The sequence below is a fragment of the Penicillium antarcticum genome, assembly GCF_028974205.1.
Source record: "Penicillium antarcticum strain IBT 31339 chromosome Unknown utg000005l_segment0_segment0, whole genome shotgun sequence".
In the NCBI taxonomy this organism is placed as follows: domain Eukaryota; kingdom Fungi; phylum Ascomycota; class Eurotiomycetes; order Eurotiales; family Aspergillaceae; genus Penicillium; species Penicillium antarcticum.
Genome location: NW_026695303.1, coordinates 2,600,734 through 2,619,379, shown reverse-complemented (window position 1 = coordinate 2,619,379; position 18,646 = coordinate 2,600,734). Strand labels below are relative to the sequence as shown.

Sequence of the window (18,646 nt, the reverse complement as noted above, 5' to 3'; positions counted from 1 at the left end):
ATCATTACAAGCATATGCGATAAGTGTAATGTGGATGTGGAATGGGCGAAAGAAACTCCGACGCGGGGGTATATAATACAGGGTTTGGCCGCAGCGCCAGACAATCAGACCTCGATGTCTACCGTGATGCCCTCTCCTTCACTGGAGCTAGGCGCTTCGTCCGAGGTTTGGGGTCGGCGGTTGCCACTAGATGGAACAGGTCCCGAAGGGCCACGCCGTGTGCGTTCTCGGCTGAGTTGGTCTCGAAGCTTTTGATTCTCGGCATCACGCTCCTCGAGGCGTTTGCGAGCGCCACTGCGGTCCAGCAGACGACCTTCACGCTCGGATTTCAGTCGCTTCTCCAGTTCATGTAGACGGTGAACCCATTTCTCATCACTGGTATCCCTAGTTTCCCAGCCACCTTGCGAGCTGCGCGTGCGATGGACCATGGCTCCAGGGTTGTTAGTTAACGTGCTGCCGGATGAGGAGTGAGAGGGCTGCGGAAGACCCGTGGCACTGCGTGTGAGGGTTTTCTCTGGACGAGGTCTGTCACTAGCTGTGGAGCTTTGACGTGCCAAAGTGCGCTCCGGATCTGGTGCTGAGGCTAGGGAGGGGGACCGAGGTCCCGACATCACTGCAGCGGCAGCTGCAGATGCATGTCCGCGTGAATTGGTTTGGATCAGGTTGAGTTCAGCTTTCAGGAGTCGGTTCTCACCGCGCAGCTTGGAGATTTCTGAAGAGGAGCCCCCACGGCTGGTTCGCATATTCTTGACTGCTTCTTCAATGCGTTCGAGCTTGCGGATGCGTCCATTGTACGACTGCTCCAGAATGTGGTAGCGCTTGGTCATCTCGTGATCAACGGACTTGATACGATTCTTGAATCCAGCAATCACAGTCTCGACAGTCTTCATCGCAAGCAACAAGTTGCGGCTGAAGCCAGGCCAGAAAAGGATGTTACCAATGACTTCCTGGCTGGGGAGATTACCATTGATAAGACTGTTAGAATGCGCCCAGTCTGGCCCGCAAAGACCGGACATCCTCTTCCAGATAGCGAGGAACATGGTGTTGCGTTCGCTGAGCTGGTCCTTGAATTGCTGCTCCAGCGATGCATATCGCTTGCGATCCTGAGTACGAGCATTCTCCAGATCTGTGATGCGGGAGTTGTTCTGTGTAATAGTGCGCGAAGCTTGCTGGTGAGATTTGAGTGAAGATTCAAAGGACTGCTTGTCCGCCCGACGTGCTTGACGTTCACGGTCCAGGAGTTCTGAAAGTTTGCGAGACTCAAGTCCATGGCTTTCGAGCAAAGCGTCGCGGTTGCGAAGCACTGACTCCTTCTCATCTAGTTGCGAGCGGATGCTCTCCAGCTCAAGTGCGGTTGACTCTAGCTCCTTTTGTAGCTTCATGATATTGGTGATCAAGCTAGATCGGCTGCCGCTGAGATCACCCAAGGTCTCTCTCAAGTTATTTTCAAGGTCCATTAGTCGTTCGCGCCAGGTCGATGTCTCGATCTCCTGAGCGGACAGGCTCTTCTTCAGTCGTCGGACTTCCTCCTTGGCAGCAGAGGCTTCGCGGTTCAGTTCGTTCATGATGCGCTGAACATCTTGCTTCTCCTTACTGCCAACCACCTCTCGTTGGTGTCTTTCGTCGGCCAGACGTTGCTCGAGTTCCCTAGTCTTCTCTTTCTCACTCATAAGGCTCATGTGGTAGTTCTTGAGCTCAGACTCAAGATCACCAATGCGGATCTTGTCGCCATCTTGCTCTTCGCGGAGGAAGGCGATCTCGTTCTGGCTTGACTCGATTTGCACTGTCAGTCGTTGAACCTTGGTGTTGGCCTCGAAGAGACTCTTCTCCACAGACTCCATCTCGCGGTTGGTTTCCTCGAGCTCTTGCTGCACGGACTTGTATGCCGCCAGGTTGTTCTGTGCATCTTCCTCGAGACGGATGATACCCTCACTGGCAGAACGCATTTCCGCTTGCAAGACCTTGAGACTCTCGTCCTGGTTTCTCAGGTCCTCGTTCAGGCGCTGGCACTCCACAATCTTCTGATCCAGTTCGTCTCCAAGGCTGTCTAACTCATCTTGAGCCTCGGCTCGCAGATCCTGGAAGGCGGCATCCCGTTCATCTGCAATTTGCATGGCGTGGTCTCGTTCTTGGGTGAGGCCTTGGATCTCTTCTTCGGCTTGATCCACATCTGCCTGATAAGCCTTGTCAAGAGCCTCCAATTCTCCCGAATATTCCTCGACCTGGGCTCGGAGAGCTTGGTTATCGAGTTTGAGGGTTGACACTTGGTCACGCAGGTGACCATTTCGTGCTTCGAGTTCATCACGGTCTAGGTCGCTGCGAGACAAGCCTCCGTCGCTAGCCTGAGAGGATGGTCGAATATGGGCGCGTGAGGCAGAGCGATCAAAGATACTGTCTCCGGCCACTGATCGGGCAGTATCGCGACGCTGGCCCAGTTTCAATTCTTCTATCTCCTGGTAGAGACGTTCCTTCTCGCGGTTACGAGATGTGAGCATCGAAGTTTGGGCGCTAACCTCCTTTCTCAGCTCCGCGTTCTCCTGTTTTAAGAGACCCAGCTCCACAAAAAGTGTGCTGTTGGTAGCCGGAACCCGGTTGCCATCTCTGTCAGAGAAGTATGAAACTTCACTTTGATGTTGACCAGACTTGGTAGTTGAATACATTTCGCTCCGCAGGCGGATCGACTCGTCACGAAGTCTCCGGTTCTCATCCTCAGCCTGCTCACGCGCAGAGGTTTCTGCGTCAAGCATATCCTTCCACATATCCTAGACAGCTGATTAGCCAGGAGAACATATATCATTTGCGTATGACTTACTCGCTCCTCCCTCGCACCGGCATCGGACTCGCCGGCGCGGTTCTCGCTGAGCGACTTGACCATCTCAGCCAATCGTCGCTTCTCGCTTTCTCTCGCAATGCTTTCCGATCTCATGCGCTCAATCTCGAGCTCGTAAGTCTCAACACGCTCACGTAAGAAAGCAATCTCCCCATCCTGCGCCGAGTCACGATCACCGTCTTCTGACCCTTCGGGATCATGGTTAACCATAGACTCCTTGTCTGACTGCTGATCCTTGACTTGCTTTTCCAAGTCCCGGATCTTGCGTTTGAGGTTTTGGTTGTCCTTTTGCAGCTTGACCTTGTCAGACTTGAGCTCAACGTTCTCCCCAATCATCTCTTTGATACCTTCCTCGGAGCGTCTGTTCAGCGCCTCATTGAGGAAATGAACTCGCATTTTGAGGTCAAAGTTGTCCTTTGAGAGACGATCAATGGTGCTGCTCTGTTCCTTGAGAGTCAATGTTCGGCCACTCTTGCCAAATGTCGGGGTCGAAGCTCCGGGCCTCTTCTCAGGAGACGGTTGGAGATCTTCCCGGAACCGCTGCGCAAAGGTAGTAGGGATTTGAATCCCCTTGACGCGCTCGGTAATCACTGTATCGGTAGGGGGGTTGGTGTCTTGTGGTTTCGCCCTTGGCGTCACCGGTGCGGATACATCATCGTAGTTGACTTGCTGCCGGGAGCCAGGTCGAGACTGTGGCGAGCTCTCCTCCTCCAATGTATGAAGGCCTCCATCTGCTGGGCCCATTATATTGCCCTTCTCGACGGAGTTTTCTTCGCTGTATCCAGAGACGCCTGATGCCATGCTTCCGAGACTAGTAGTCCGGGTCATTTGAGCTCGACTCGGAGCTTGGAGGCCACTCCAGTTCTCGGGAATTGCGCCTCCAGTTTGAAGAGCATAGTCCGCACCCACTGTAGCATCGCTATTTGTTGTTTCGGTTTTGTGGCTCGCGACCGAGGATTGAGAAAGGCGATGGGCTGATTGGCGGCTAGTCAGATATTTAGGTCGACTGGCTCTGCGACTACTAGCAGCACTGCCGTTCTGGTCACTGAACAATCGCGACGCGCCGGGCGATAAGCTTCGGTCGGTGTTTCGAAGCTTGGAGGGTGTGAGTTGCGATTCATTCTCGGTCATAGAGAATTCAGATCGGAAGGGGCGCTCGTCCTGAGAGAACTGGCTGTTGATTTGCGCATTTTCCGACAAGGTAGACTGGTTACGCCGGAGGGCTGCTGCGGTCGTGGGCGACGAGGCGCGTGAATCAAAGATACTATCGCCATGTTGTTCCTGCTCTTGTTCCTGCTCTTGCTCCTGCCCCTGTTCTTGTTCGGGTTCCGTAGACCCAGTAGGTGCCGGCCCGTCTATCTTTCCTTCTTCTTCTTCTTCTTCTTCAACATTCTCCTGTTGCTGGTTGTGGTGTGCATCGGTAGATTCACTGAACGAGAGCTGTGATGAATCGTTCTGCGAGATATCGTGATCCTTTGGGACTCCCACCAAGTATGTATCATCTGCACCAGCTGTAGCGCCTTTCGTGGCGACATCAATTGTTGAGGGTTCAGGGAGAAAACTTGACTCGATATCCATCAGTTTGCGGCGCATCTCATGCTCCTCAATGAGGGTCTGGTTGTTGGCGCGTTCGTGGTCGCCATTCTCGCTGGATAAAGGGAAAAGACTGCTCTGGTCGTGGTCAATCATCGAAGGAGTAAAGCTGTGATCACCAAGGTCGAGTTGCGCCGAAGTCATGGTAAATTCAGGGTCCTCCATCTCGCTTTCTGGAGCTGTAGGCGCGTCGTGCTCTGTCACCGGAGGGGGTTACCCCCTGCTTCCTCTGCCATGAAGTATTGGGAACTGAGATCATCCAAGGACTGTTCTGGCGTCTGGAACGTCGAATAAGACGGGGAATTGATCGGAGTTGAAACGGTGACGGTGCCTAGGCGTGTTTGGGTCTCCACACCTTGCGACTTGCTACCCGCTTCGATCGACGAATGAGCGTCCATGTTGTATCAACAGGCACAGGAACAGGCACAGGTACGATTCATGGATGTGATGTATATGATGGATGGGTGAGAGAATTACAAAATTTGGCACATTCGAATTTAATCTGGAAGGAGCAACGGCGCACTTGATGGAATCAGCTGCCACCGTCACGCATAACCAGAGTATCGCGTATAGCTGGTATAGTTCGTAACTTAGCTTTCTACGGTAGTCTTCTTTACGCGCAATATGCAGAGTATTCATAGCATTCTAAACAATCATGGTATCCATAGCATCACATAACCGTCCCAACATTAAACAGAATAATCAGTAATCCACGCCCCAAGCATACCCGGGGAACACTATAGCCACAGAAGAAAGTAAACAAAAATTGGTAATGTCAAACAACAAAGACGGGATATCGCTTTGGAAGTATGTATTAGGGACAGTTCCAGGCCGAGAAGGTATGTACAAGTCGGAGAATCGGGGAGGAAGGAGAAGTCAATTATGCGACTGCAGTGTGCTCCACAGTCGCCTCCTCGGCCGGAGTGGTATTATCGCTGGTAGAAGCGTAGATCTTCTCCTTTGAATTGATAGCGTTGCGCAGGGAATCGATATAAGTGCGGAATTTGACAATCTCCCGCAACAGATAGGATGATTTTCGTTCCCAGTTGGCCATGGCTTTGGCGGCGTTGGGATGGCGCGGAGAGAACGCCAAGTTCATAGCAGAGCGAAGTTCATTGTGTCTGGAAAGATCGTCCTCGACGTTCTTCACATAATCTTGCAGAGATTTGAACTGATCCTCTTCCGTGAAGTTGGAAGCAACCATGCTCTGTTGCGGCGGACTCCAGTCACTGATGTTAACCCGATCTGCGGGGAGTCTGGGCCGCACGCCCTGTTGATCGATGGAGCTTCGGATGGAGCTCTGAATACTCGGCCGTGCTCCCGACGAAGGTGGTGGAGATCGACTTTCACCTCCAATCAGGGCACTGTTGATGACAGCGTCACTCCATCCATATTCGATGTTGCTAACACCCCCAACAAGGGGTTGCTTGGACAATCGAGCACTCCAGTAGTTGGCAGTGGAGACGAATTCTCGTACGATTTCGGGGGTTCCAGCTTGGAAGAGATGAACCGCTCCTGTGGGCAAACTCAGTGCCCACACATGAGGACGAGACTTAGAGTAACCAGGCGATGGCAAAGCGCTGGCGATCGTCTGGCGTAGCATGAACTTCCAAAGCTCCTCCGCATTTTCCGTCCAGTTACCACCGCCGACCACCACCCCACCGCGTTGTTTGGCCTTAGCCCGCATTGACTTGGTGGTGTTGGTGAATGAGAACAGACGCATCCAGCCTTGTTGGATGACCGCAAAGCAGTCATTCCAGTTGCGGTCCTTGGCTCTCTTATCCACCGCATCGAGATGATGCTTGTGCTTAAGGCTTCCTTCTTTGGCCCATGGAGCACCGGCAAGGGCTAAGGTCTCGTCTGCAAGTAGAGGAGTGGTTGGCTCCTCGTAGCTGTATACAGAAGTAGCCGAGTCCTCGCGGATGATGGCCTGACTCAGAGCATTGGCGAAACCAATAGACTGTTGGTATTCGCCACGGGGGAAGTCCGAGCCAAAGGAATCCACTGAAGCCGAGGTGAACTTGCCCAGAGAATATTTGCTCCAGGTGCTGGACCCAGTCGGACTCCAAACGGAAGATTGGTCGTCCAGGCTGGTTCGACTGGAGCCCATCATTGAAGGAGGATACAGTCGGCCCGCACGCGAGCGAGGCTTGGATGACCATCGTGCAGCCCCATGACGCGAATCAGCAGAGCGGCCTCGGGGATAGATATCGGAGCCACTCTTGCTGATTGTGCTGGGACTTCTGCGAAGCGTGCTGGAAGAGGGACCCAGGAAATTGTTGGATGCCATGCGTGACACCTCTCTCTCCGGCTGAGCACCGAACAGAGGGAGTCTTTGCTTTTGAATGGAGGTGTAGAAGTCTTTCAGAACAACCTCAACTTGTTGCTCCCATGCCCTCACGGTTCCATTGAACGGCGTGTTGACTAATGGGCCCGCATCAACATTAGCCTCGCTGTCTTTGTCTAATGAGTTGCGATTGACATCGGCGGGGAAAGTTGCAGAGCGTGCCGATGTAGGGGCAGAAACAGATTCTGGGCGCCGATTCTCAGTTCTGGGGCGAATTGGACGCAGAGTTTCGAAGCCCTCGGGTGCAGCATCCATTGCCACCCGATGAATAGTGGGCATGGTGTTGCGGACGAACTGAGACTTGGTCATCTTGGAATCGATGTCAGCCAAGTGTAGGTCGGTATTGAGCAATAGAATGGAGTAGCAAATAGTGTGAACAACGTCAGTAGCCTTGAAGCCATGACTCGGGTTGCAATCACACCATCGAACCGAGAACGCATCTAGTACTCGGTCCACCTGTTGAGTTTCTCCCTTCAGCACCAAACGCTCACAAAGAGACCGGAGGGCTGCAACGATATTGAGATTGGACCAATTGAAAAGTCGCATGTACGCTTCTCGGATTGTTGCTCGATCAGGATCGCCCAGCCAGGCGGCAGCTGGCTCATTGCCTACAACCTCGTCCTGGCTATCAAAGAGCTTTTGGGCCTGTTCTCGGTCTGCTGCCGTGGGCCCATCTTCGACCGCCTCACCTGGTCCGTCTGAACTGTCTGCACTGTCTGCAGTTCCAGGTGCGGCCTTGAGTTCTTCTTGCTCAATGAGTGGAGTGTTGGCAGCTGTTTGGTATTGCGATGCCTCTGAAACAGATTCCACGGGAGATTCGCAGGGCATGTCATCAGGAAGTACCAGTTTGGCCACATTGATGCGAGGAGGCTCTTTAGTAGAACTGATGCTGCGCGAGAAATCTTCCACCACAGGGGACAAAGCCGCAGGGGCACCGTTGCTTTGGGGCTTTTCTAGAAGGACCGGGTCGGTAGACACTTCAGCATTCGGCGATTGAACACGATTATCTACGGGTGCCAAATGATCTTGACCACGAGGGGGAGCAGAAGGCGGAAGAGAAGCTCTGGCTTTGGGAGCACCAGGGGCCGATACACTCTCTCGTTTCTTCTGTGCTTGCAAGAATGCTGGCTCTCGTACCTGGGCCTCCCAGTCCGAGATTTCTTTGTTTTCTTTGTTGTCTGGTACATGGTCGAGATACGGGTTCATGACCTGCCGCAAACTGCTCACAGGGCTTGGCTGTGGTTTCGTGGTATCCGTATTGTTAGACGCAAGATGCTGTGGAAGCACAATGGGCGGGGGAACGTGGTCAGCCACTGACTTCTTTCTTCTACGGAAGAACGAGGACTTTTTGTTCACTACCTGAGGTGGCCCTGTGCGCATAGGAGACGGAGAAGCACCCGCTGAGCTCTTAGGAGCCTGGAGATTTCGTGCCTTCAGGTTGGCAGTTGCCCCATTGTTGTCCTTTGGCTCGGGATCCTGGAGGTATGATAGATCGTTGGCGTTGTAGCTGGGCGAATCTGCAGGCCCAGGAGCCTGGACCTTGGATCCAAACACACGTCTGAAGAAGCCTGGGCGTTCTTTTGCATTGGCACCGCTGCCGTTGGATGTGATGGTTGTAGTTGTCACGACTGGGTCTGCTGGAGGGAAAGCTGGCTTGTTATACGAAATTGTCGGACTAGGCGCGGGAGGGTCCAACGAATCCGAGATGGCCGGCGGGGGTTCAAGATCCGTATCACTCATATTTTGGAATTCATTATCCCGAACTTTCAGGGTCCCCGTGCCGATGTTATCAGGGCGAGTCTTCCGCACCTGAGGAGCAGCAGATTTCGGGCTGGTTCGTCGCGATGCCACCGGTGTTCTCGAAGATGCCGTAGTTGGTGTCTTGCTATAGTCCGGAACCTTTCGTGGTCCAGCTGGGACACTTGGAGTGGGCGCAGCATCATTATCGTCGTACGGCATCGAATCCTGCCCAACATTAGGTTCCGCATACGGAACATATGCTCGTTTAGGTCCGCAATCGAAACTGTTTGACCGTCGGTCCAAGCCCTGGTCCGTTCGTGCTCTGGGAATTGTAAAGGAGTAGTCTGCGGCGGATGACGAGCTCCCCTTGCTACCTTGACGGTGGTTGTTTGTACGTGGCATGGTTCCACCAACACGTGAGCTCATTGCGTCTCCGCCGCGAGAGCTTCCCATCCGCCTCGGTGCTGTTTGGTGGTTGGAGCTGCTGTTGCTTCGTCGGCCCTTGGTGGCTGTGATCGTTGCATACCGGCCACTACCATCATCGTATCCATAGTCTGGTTCTGACGACAGTGACGAAGAGAAAGTGTGGCCCCGGTACCTGCCGTGCGAATTCGACTCTTGCGAGTAATGACTGTGTTGGTCGGATTCAAAGGCTGAATTAAACAGGCGGTAGTCATCCAGAATGGACGAGCTGGGGGCGAATTGATCCAACGAAAGGAGCATGTTATCGACGATAGAAGTTCGAGCTGCATGTTTCGGGGACAAAGACAGGTCATGGGGGTCTCGTTCATCTCCAGATTCGCTGGCTCTTGCGGCATTCTCCCTGAGGGCGTCAGGGAAGGCATCGCGGATGGATGGTCGAGTTTGATACCCGCGCTTCGAGGGATTGTATCTCGCGGTCTGAGAGGGAGGGGTGCGAGGAGGGGAATTGGCAGCTTGTGCTTCCCGTTGCTGGGACATTATCGCGCTAGGCAATGTTAATACTTGTTCCTAGGGGTGTCAATTTTGATTTGCGCGAGGGGGAGCACCAGTGCAATTGCCCTCAACGTGGGACAGGGGAGTCGAAGATCAAGGGAGTGCCAGCGCATACCTAATATGCCCAAGGCCAGACAATCAGGCCAGAAAGAAAGTGGGAGTTGGAGCCCAGTCAAGGAATGAATCAGCGCATTGCAAGGGTCCAAACCCGCAAAGAGTGGAATTGCCGTTGGCCTTTGCAGGAGAGAAACCGGGGGCGGGACGAACTCCTGAGATTTGGCCGAAATAAAGTTACCGAATAAGATACTCAACTTGTTCAAAGGTGTACAGTTAGTTATGATTAAGAAGGACTTGATCGTTGGAACAGGGGAAATTACTCGAGGAAGTTCGAGACTAGCATCTGCCAACACACACTATACATGCAGATTCAGGGGTTTCAGGTCCCTTGAAGTTCTGCTTATTACTCTGAAGCTTCCAAATTGCCAAATTGCCAAGTTGCCAAATTGCCCAATTTTTCTGTACGGACTCCGTCTAGTGGAGCAGTGGGGGGATGGATCCAATATCGGCGATTCGCAGGGAACTGGTGTACTTTGTGTTCGGAGGTTTCAGATGTGATATATCATCGGAAGAATCAACCTATAGAACCAGAACCAAACTCGGTTCATGCAACAGCCAACTCTATGTCATGAAATCGATTTATCAAAACAATGTCATGGTAAAGCCATTGACTATTTCGTTAGCCCCTTGCAGAGTGGATTCTGAATACTGTAACTCCGTATGCCTCTCCGATACGTATACGAGTGGAATGACCACTGGTCCAGAAGTATGAAACTCAAGTGTGATATAATCCAACTTCGTGCAGACTGCACAACCGCTGTCATACCATGCAAGGAAAGTGACCTGCCAAACATGATGTTATTCGAGACAAAACGATATATACTCACGTGACCCCGATGACATAACGGGGCCGCCTGCTTGGACACACGTCCAACTGTTTGCACCGATTCCCCGGGGAGCTCTTTAAACAGCCGGGCCTTCGATCATGAACCCTCACATCTCCTTGCCCCGCCAACATGCCGGCTCTGCCAACTTCGGCTCCACGCCTGCAACCCGCGGGTCGAGTGTACGGATGCCGCGCTTCTTTAAGAGGTAGGGACCGGACCACACCATACTAGACTGACAAAAGGGAACAAACAATAGCTGATATACGATTGGAGCAACAGACTCTTCAAGTTCCCTCAAATGGACTTTGAGATGGCCATTTGGGAGATGACATCTTTGTTGATTGCGCCCAAGAAGGTCTTCAAATCGATATACTACCATGTAAGTGGGATTGCCGAGTCCATTCTCTTGTATTTTGCTAATCACGCGGGGTTTCAAAATAGAAACGTGAGTTCTACTTCAGTCGACGCCCAGACACCCATGGACATGACCCGGAATCACCAATCACCCTGAACGACATTGACCTCTCGATTAGAAACCAAAAACACATGGCATCGCCCTGACCCGTCATTCACCTACCTCCTATCATTCTTCCTTCTCCTCACAGCCTTTGCCTGGGGTCTCGCCTACACACCCTCCTTCGGCGCAATTGTACGCCTAACGATCTTCTTCGTGTTCGTGCACTTCATCGGCTCGTCGCTCTTCATCTCAACAGTTGGATACTTCGTGATTGGAAAGCTATTTGGTCCCAATGGCGCGGCGGCCTCTCTAGCTGGCTTGCGGGGTTCCCGTGGCCGAAGACGGGGAGCCGCACAGGGTCTCTTCATGCAGCCAGGAGAGAAGGACCAATTGGAGTTTGGATATTGTTTTGATGTAAGACACATCTACCACTTACTCGATGAACTATTCTGACCTCTTCTAGGTGTCCAACCGTGCCTTCTTTCCCCTCTACCTTCACCTATATGTGGTGCAATTCCTCCTCTTGCCCCTGCTCACCCGCAGCCCGAGCAATTTCCTGGCTACTTTCCTTGGCAACTCGCTCTACCTCTCCGCCCTCATTTACTACACTTACATCACCTTCTTGGGGTACAATGCTCTTCCCTTTTTGCACAACACCGAGCTACTCCTCTTGCCTATCCTTATCTTCGCTATCATGTGGCTGGTCAGCTTGGTTGCCGGTTGGGGCATCGTTATGCAAGGCCGCAGCGTTGAGGGGTTGTTCTGGGGCGTGTGAAATGGACCCTTTGAAAGCTTAGCGCAATAGACTCTGCTCCCCGGGTATGACATCTTCCCTATGAAGAGTCGGGGGATATATTCCCCGTGTATGAACCTTGATATACCCTTTCATGGTTCCTTTTCCTTTTTTCTTCTGGCTCATACATTACCAAAAAGAGCTACTTATGCTGTGTCTATCTAATGCTGGAGGCGTCGGTGTACATGATTTCAATTTCAATTTTAGGGCCAGGCATCAGGGCAGGTAGTTTTGTTACTCGTGTCTACTAGATGAGTATATCAACGTTTTATTTTGTTTGCACCTAGTGGTCTAAATTCTCAACATTTGAACACATCCCATGCATCTCATAATCACATAACCATTCAACCTTGGAAACCCTTATTTCTTCTTACCACCAAGCTTCTTAGATCCCTTGCCCATGGCAATTTGACGCAACTTAGCCTCCCGCTCCTGGTTGATAAGCTCACGCTCCTTAGCCTGTTCATCCTTCTCTTCCTGCTCAGCCAGCTTGCGCAGGCGCTCCTGCTCACGCCTCTCGCGCACAAGAGCCAGACGGGCAAGATCAGCCTTGGCCTCATCAGTCTTACCCTCAGCATGCAGCTTCTGGTAACGCTCACGGGCCTGCTGGGCCTGAAGAGCCTCACGCTCCCGGCGCGAAAGCTGCGAGATATCCTTGACCTTAGCGGGCTTCTTGGGCTCAGCAGCGGGCTCAGCGGCGGGCTTGGACGTCATCGAGCGGGACTTGGCGGTGTGGTTGGGGTTGGCGGGGAGGTCGTCGTCGGATTCTTCCGAGTCTGAGGGGGGCAGGTCACCGGGCTGTGCGGCTTGCTGGCCGCGCTTCTTCATGGCTGCTAGCTTCTTGGCTTTGGCGGCTGCGCGACGCTCTTCACGGGTTCCTGCGCCTGTGGATGCTTCGGGCTTGGACTCGTCCTCGCTCTCTTCTGAGGAGCTTTCTTCTTCTGAGGAGGATTCTTCTTCGCTGGATGACTTGATGCCATCCTCTGGTTCCTGTTCGTAGAGAGCTGGGTTAGGCGGGGGGTTCTTGTGTTTTGGGGATTCGGGCTTTTTGGTCCACGTACCCGCCAGAGACCAACTTGGTTGCCATCCTTGTCTAGGGGGTTGAGATCTCTGCTGAAGTGCTTGCCGCCTGTTGTTTTATCAGTGTCGTTGCTTTATCTTTGTTTGTCACACGATCATACCTCCACGAGAGGGCTTGGAGAACTTTCCTCCACGACCACCGCGCGCCATTTTGTAGATTGGATAGAGATTCGGGGGTATCTGTTGACTTCAAAGAAAGCAATGCGTATCTAAGAGCGAAGAGAGGTTAGAATAGGGTTTTCACAAAGGGTCTCAGGCGCACAGAGGGGCAAAGCGGGGGGGCACCAGATAACAATGCGCCAGAGACCAGAGACAGAATACCAGAAACTCCAAGACTCAAAACAACTCACCTGTGCAGTGTATCAAGTGCAAATGTATCGAGTGTTGAGGGAAGATCAGGCAAAAAGTGGAAACGAGTCACCGCGCAGGCATTAATCACATGTGGGGAACTTTTTTGGCAAACCACAACGCTTCGATTTCGACGTTAGGGCTTCGATCATTATTCATTACCTATGTTATGTATATGTCACGCTATATGGATGGTATGATATGCTATTTACTCGATCCCTTGCTTAGACTCGCGCCAATCCAGTGCCCACCTTGGTCACTCGGGCCCCAGTCAGGGTGATTCCACCAGCGATGATCGCACTTCCCATGAACATCTGGGCATACAGATAATTGCCATCGTCACGCTCAACCAGTGCACCAGCAATAGGCGATCCAATGAGAGCAGCCACAGCTACTACGCTGAGCACCATGCCCATGCGCACGCCGATCTTCTTGAGATCAGTTGTGAGGGTGCTGAGGGTGGCGGGGAACAATGACTGAATGCCAGCCGCGAAGAGACCATAAAACACAGCGAATGTCCACAATCCTCCCATACCTTTGACGGCCGCCCAGCAATAGCCTACCAGGGCCGTGGCGAAACTGAAGGGAATCAACAGGTTGAGAGGCCCAGTGAACAGATCAGCGAGCAGATTGGGGACCAGTCGACCGACCAGACCGACTCCGTTCATGACCAAGAGCAGATCAATCGATCTATTCGTGGATACACCAATGATGTTGCGACTAAAACTGCCGATATAGAAGAAACCGACATACAACCCCCAGAAGTTCAAGAACATGCCAATAGCAAATAGCAGGTACGGCATCTCAGTGAACGCAGCCCACTCAACAAGCGGGCCACTCTTGCGCGGCGGAAGGCGCTGCTTCAAGAAGAGCACACAAGGGATCAACGTGGCCAGCGAAATAAAGCCCAACGTCCGCACCGTCCACCCGTACCCAACAGCAGGCAGCATACGCATGATAACAGCCGGGAAGACCATTCCACCCGTGGCCGAGCCGGAAGCCACAATTCCAATAGCAATACCCCGATTCTTCACAAAATACGTCGAAACAAGAGCCAAAGTCGGGCAAAACATAAGTCCACACCCAATGCCCTGCCCAAGACCCTGAGCCAAGAACAACTGCCAGTACTTCGTACACAATGAAGTCATAAAGATACAAAAGACCTCAAGGGTAGCCCCAACTGCAAGCGTAACCTTGAAATACCCAGCATCAGTGGCACGCCCAGAAAAAGTCCCAATAAAGAACAACAAGAAGATCTGAATACTGCCCACCCACGAGATATCCGAAGGCGGGTGACCCAGTGTCTGGGTATAGTATGTCTGGAACACACCAAAGCTATTGATATAACCCCACGTATTGAAGATGACGAAATGCGCCAGTGCAACCTGAGACCAGGCCTGGAACCCGCCGTCGGGGGGTGGGCCTAGCGATTTGCCGGATTCTTTAGTCCGCACGGCTGACAGTGTGCGTGATATGGCACTTGCTGTTGTTGGAACGCGGTCGAGGGCATCGTGGGGTTGTGGGGGTTCATCGTAGCCGATTGTTGACTCTTCGTCTGAGGATGCGCTGCGTGGGCGCGGGGTGTGATCTATGCTGGAGGATTTTTCGAGGTCATGGTTTGTCTCGGAGGCCATGCTTGACGGTCTCTTTTCTATTTCTGGTTGTGGCATTGCGTTGGCCATGGTGGTTTAAAGTATGGCACTGTGAGTCATGCCGCGGAGATGCAGATTGTAGACTGTGGATTGTTGGACAAGCCTGTCTTTCAAGGAGAAATTTGAGGAGAAATCAAGTCCAATGAGTCAAAATGAAGATCGGGGAGAAAAAACTTGCCCGAGTTATAGCGGGATTGGTTCCGATCCCAGGCTCGCAAAGATGGCCGAGTGCGCCTTTCCGATGGCACGGGTCCACTTCCGTGACATAACATGGACTTGTACTTGTGCATTGGGCATCAAGTTATGTGCGTATATGAGTATAGTGTGCCTAATGTGAGCTACATGTAAGTCCATTCAGAGGGATGCAAGTACACGGAGAACTGATGCTTTTCCCGAGTTCTGCACTACTTCCTCCGGTGCAGTTCATTTGCCGTCGAAGTATAGAACTACATGTACTCTGTAATACTGCAAAAGAGCATTGATACCCCAGTGCAGGATATATACATAAACCTGATACTGAATATATGAAGACCCACAGATATTGCTTTCTCCATACTGATATTGCGCAATTGTCCGGGGTCCCCGCAGAAAAACCGGCTGTCTCGGATACGGTTGAAATTCGGACACTTCTAAGTACATGCCATCTATGGGATTACAATGCCACTCCAGAAATTAGAAAGCAACGGGTGGATGTGCTATGATAAAAAAAAAAAAAGGCAAACCATCTTCAAGATCGTTTGCGATGAATCCGGCATGCCGTGGCCGAGGCCGGTGTTACTGTAGTGTGAGGTCGTTTATCTGGTGGTCTGTCTCAATGGTCTTGGTTGGCGCTGCTAAAGAGCATTTGGATCGATCCAATAACATCGGCTGGCTCCAACAAGTGCCAGCTGGCATCAGTTTGCTTCGAACTGGCGCCGACGGTGACTGAGTACACGTGATCACGAGGGAGTTCGAACTTCTTCAAAGCGCGGAACATATCTAATATAAGGTTAGCCAGGTTCTTTCAACCGTTAGGTATGTTGCCAAATCTGACCTTCGTCGGTGAAATCATCACCCAGACACAAGATGAACTCCGGTGCTTTTCCTGGCCCAGTACCGTATTCATTGACCAGACGAGTTGCGATGAAACCCTTGTTGACAAACGTAGGTCGCACTTCCAGATTGGCCTTGCCTGCCATGACCTCCACATCCCACCGTTTGGCAACGGTGTCCTCCAATTCCTTACGACACTCACGAGCTTGGAAGGCACCGTACTCCGGGTCAGCCCGACGATAATGCCAGGTCAATGCCACCCGCTTCCGTTCAATGAATGAACCCTGTGTGCGCTCAGTGTAGTGCTGGAATACGTCGACAACTTCCTTCTGCCAGCCCATATCACTCCTTTCGGCCAAGTTCTCCCAATCATCTGATCGAGGCTGTCGGATGAAACAACCGTGCTCGGCACTCAATCCAAGTTCCGGGATATGGCCCATCCACTCATCCAGGAAGGCCTGGTCTCGTCCACTGATAATCCAAACAGCATTTCGCGGGTCAGCAGACAAGCTTTTGAGAGTACGAAGCACCCGGTCTGAAGGAATGGCGGCCTGCGGGTCCTTGACAATCGGTGTCAATGTGCCGTCGTAGTCAAACATGAAGAGACGCTTTCGAGCCTTGCGGTATTGTCTCATCAATTTTGCGCGATCAAGCGCCGGTGTAGCAGCGGACTGGTCAAAGGACGAAAGGTTGGTTAGTAGGCGGTTGAGATATTGCCTTGACCACATCGCAACTGTGTTGGTGAGCACATGCTTGTAGAGCTTTACGTGCTGGTCCTTGCGCAGATCTGGAGGCATATTCAATGCTTGGTCAATGGCCTTGGCCACTCCACCAAGATCCCACGGGTTGATGTGGATAGCGTTAGGCAGGGTACCCGCGGTACCAGAGAATTCTGAAAGAATCAAAGGGCTGTGGTTGGTTTGCTGGCAGACGATATACTCCAGACTGGTTGTGTTCATACCGTCTCGTACCGTGGTGATCAATCCGACATCAGCCACGCGCAAGAGAGCGAAATACTCGCGCGGAGACAAGTATTGTGGGTAGTACTGAACAGGCGAGAAGCTCAGCGAACCAAATCTGCCGTTAATGGTCGAAACCAAGTTGGAGATTTGACCAGCAATCTTATTGTCGGGGTCCTCTTTCTCCTCTTCCACACTAGTCGGACTTGTCACTTGGATGAGAACAACTTTGTTGCGCCACTCGGGGTAGCGCTCTAAGAAGATTTCAAATGCCTGGAGTTTCTGCGCCACACCGCGAACACTGTCCAACCGATCGCGGCCAACAATAATTTTCTTTCCGGCATAGAGCTTGCGAATCCCCAGCACTGCCTTTTCTATATCCGGGGCCCCGAAGGCAGCCTTTTGAATGGCACGTGCGTCGATACCAATAGGGAAGACATCCACTGCGACATGAGCGCCGTAGGCATCGACACCAGCAGAATTGGATTCAAAGCCCAGGACACGGGTGCAGCATGAAGTAAAGTGACGCGAGTAAGAGAATGTCTGGAATCCAATCATGTTTGCACCAAGCACTCCTTCCAAGATTTCCTTGCGCTTCGCCAGGCACCGTACAAACTCGCTGCTGGGGAAGGGCGAGTGGAGATAAAAGCCCATCTTGATGTTGGGAATGCGTTGCCGCAACATACTGGGCAGAAGGAACAAATGATAATCATGGATCCAGACCACATCTCCCTCCTGGTATTCTTGCACAATTCGATCGGTGAACAACTGGTTCAAACGGACATAATCGACCCACCAGCGTCGCTCAGATCGGCCATCTGTTGGGCCGTGCTGCTTGTAGTGGAGAAGAGGGTAGAGTTCACGTTCTGCGTAACGGCGCCACCTCCCCTGATCTTTCAATAGGATGGTCTCTTCGGGTTCCTCGGGGGCATCTGACAGCCACACTGGTACCACCTTACCGTGGCGACCTGTGCTCAACTTCTCTTCAAGCTGCTCTCGTTCCTTCGGGCTGACCTTGATTCCCTCCACCAATGGGTGGGCAGGTGGCTTTTGGGTTGCATCCACCGGTACCGGAGCAGTAGCCTTGTTCAGTGTTTGGTTGACAATAGCGCTGTTTGGGGTTGCAGGCAACTTGGCTCCAGCATTTGCCTGGATCTGCTGTAGTGGTGATTTCAGATCCACAATTGGCTCAACCTCTCCGGTCCAGCCTACCAGGGTATGGGACCATGTTGTCTCGTCCGAAGCCAGATGTGCGAACGAGTCAAAAAGTGCCGAGGTACCGGATCGTGGTTTGAGCTCCTGTTGTGCATTTTGTCAGTGTGATCCTCTTTGGAATTGTATTCCTTCACGTACCCAGTCCGATCCTGATTTAAAGCCGATCTTGTATGGTATACAGAAGGCGGCACTGATAAGGCGGCCACTCAGACGAAGGCCTGGATGTTGCACACGGGGGTCCATCTCGGGTGATGTAGGTGTATCAGACGTCAAGCTCAGGCGGCGCAGCAAGTCCATACCAGAGGATGCTTTCCTTGCACTCTGCACTGGGTTGGTGATGTCGGCGGGGTCGGCGTCCACCGGCGAGTCCCCGGGAACGTTGTTGAAGTATGAAGGCATCGCATCCGTTTCCACAGCAGGGGTTGCATTGGTCGCTTGGGTATACGCCTGCTCCTTCAGGGCCTTTAGCCCGGGACCAACAAGCACAGGGTTCGGCTGGCCGTCGGGGACTTCGGCGGGGCTCTCTGGTTGAGACATGATGATCGTGGAGTGTATCGAAGATCAAGATACGATGAGACTACCTAGGTAGCAATGAGGCAAGACTTCCTGTAATCACATGCGTTAATGATGTGGAAACCTTGAGGTGGGCAAGTTGGTGAATGGTGGGAAGTACCTCGGAGG

The 18,646-nt window shown here is 52.4% G+C and overlaps 6 protein-coding genes across 6 annotated transcripts; 1 reads left to right on the top strand and 5 right to left on the bottom strand.

Moving 5' to 3' along the window:
• Window positions 1–104: 104 nt before the first annotated feature.
• N7508_005644 (putative anucleate primary sterigmata (ApsB)) lies at window positions 105–4,821 on the bottom strand (the record flags this gene model as incomplete). Its single annotated transcript, XM_058463710.1, has 3 exons — window positions 105–2,762; window positions 2,813–4,620; window positions 4,641–4,821. 3 exons carry the CDS (start codon window positions 4,819–4,821, stop codon window positions 105–107), a joined length of 4,647 nt encoding a protein of 1,548 aa, XP_058320188.1.
• A 482-nt stretch (window positions 4,822–5,303) lies between these two features.
• On the bottom strand, window positions 5,304–9,470 carry N7508_005643 (Sec7 domain protein; the record flags this gene model as incomplete). The annotated part of the gene is made up of 1 exon (XM_058463709.1): window positions 5,304–9,470. One exon carries the CDS (start codon window positions 9,468–9,470, stop codon window positions 5,304–5,306), a length of 4,167 nt encoding a protein of 1,388 aa, XP_058320187.1.
• A 1,057-nt stretch (window positions 9,471–10,527) lies between these two features.
• N7508_005642 (unc-50 family protein) lies at window positions 10,528–11,661 on the top strand (the record flags this gene model as incomplete). Its single annotated transcript, XM_058463708.1, has 5 exons — window positions 10,528–10,634; window positions 10,709–10,808; window positions 10,871–10,889; window positions 10,963–11,300; window positions 11,350–11,661. The coding sequence occupies 5 exons, from the start codon at window positions 10,528–10,530 to the stop codon at window positions 11,659–11,661; spliced, it is 876 nt and encodes a 291-aa protein (XP_058320186.1).
• A 378-nt stretch (window positions 11,662–12,039) lies between these two features.
• Window positions 12,040–12,909, bottom strand: N7508_005641 (PDGFA associated 1 family protein; the record flags this gene model as incomplete). Its single annotated transcript, XM_058463707.1, has 3 exons — window positions 12,040–12,669; window positions 12,741–12,808; window positions 12,861–12,909. 3 exons carry the CDS (start codon window positions 12,907–12,909, stop codon window positions 12,040–12,042), a joined length of 747 nt encoding a protein of 248 aa, XP_058320185.1.
• A 422-nt stretch (window positions 12,910–13,331) lies between these two features.
• Window positions 13,332–14,741, bottom strand: N7508_005640 (putative MFS monocarboxylate transporter; the record flags this gene model as incomplete). The annotated part of the gene is made up of 1 exon (XM_058463706.1): window positions 13,332–14,741. The coding sequence occupies one exon, from the start codon at window positions 14,739–14,741 to the stop codon at window positions 13,332–13,334; it is 1,410 nt and encodes a 469-aa protein (XP_058320184.1).
• Window positions 14,742–15,570: 829 nt separating this feature from the next.
• Window positions 15,571–18,502, bottom strand: orlA (putative alpha,alpha-trehalose-phosphate synthase subunit Tps2; the record flags this gene model as incomplete). Its single annotated transcript, XM_058463705.1, has 3 exons — window positions 15,571–15,737; window positions 15,793–18,049; window positions 18,104–18,502. 3 exons carry the CDS (start codon window positions 18,500–18,502, stop codon window positions 15,571–15,573), a joined length of 2,823 nt encoding a protein of 940 aa, XP_058320183.1.
• Between the last annotated feature and the right edge of the window lie 144 nt (window positions 18,503–18,646).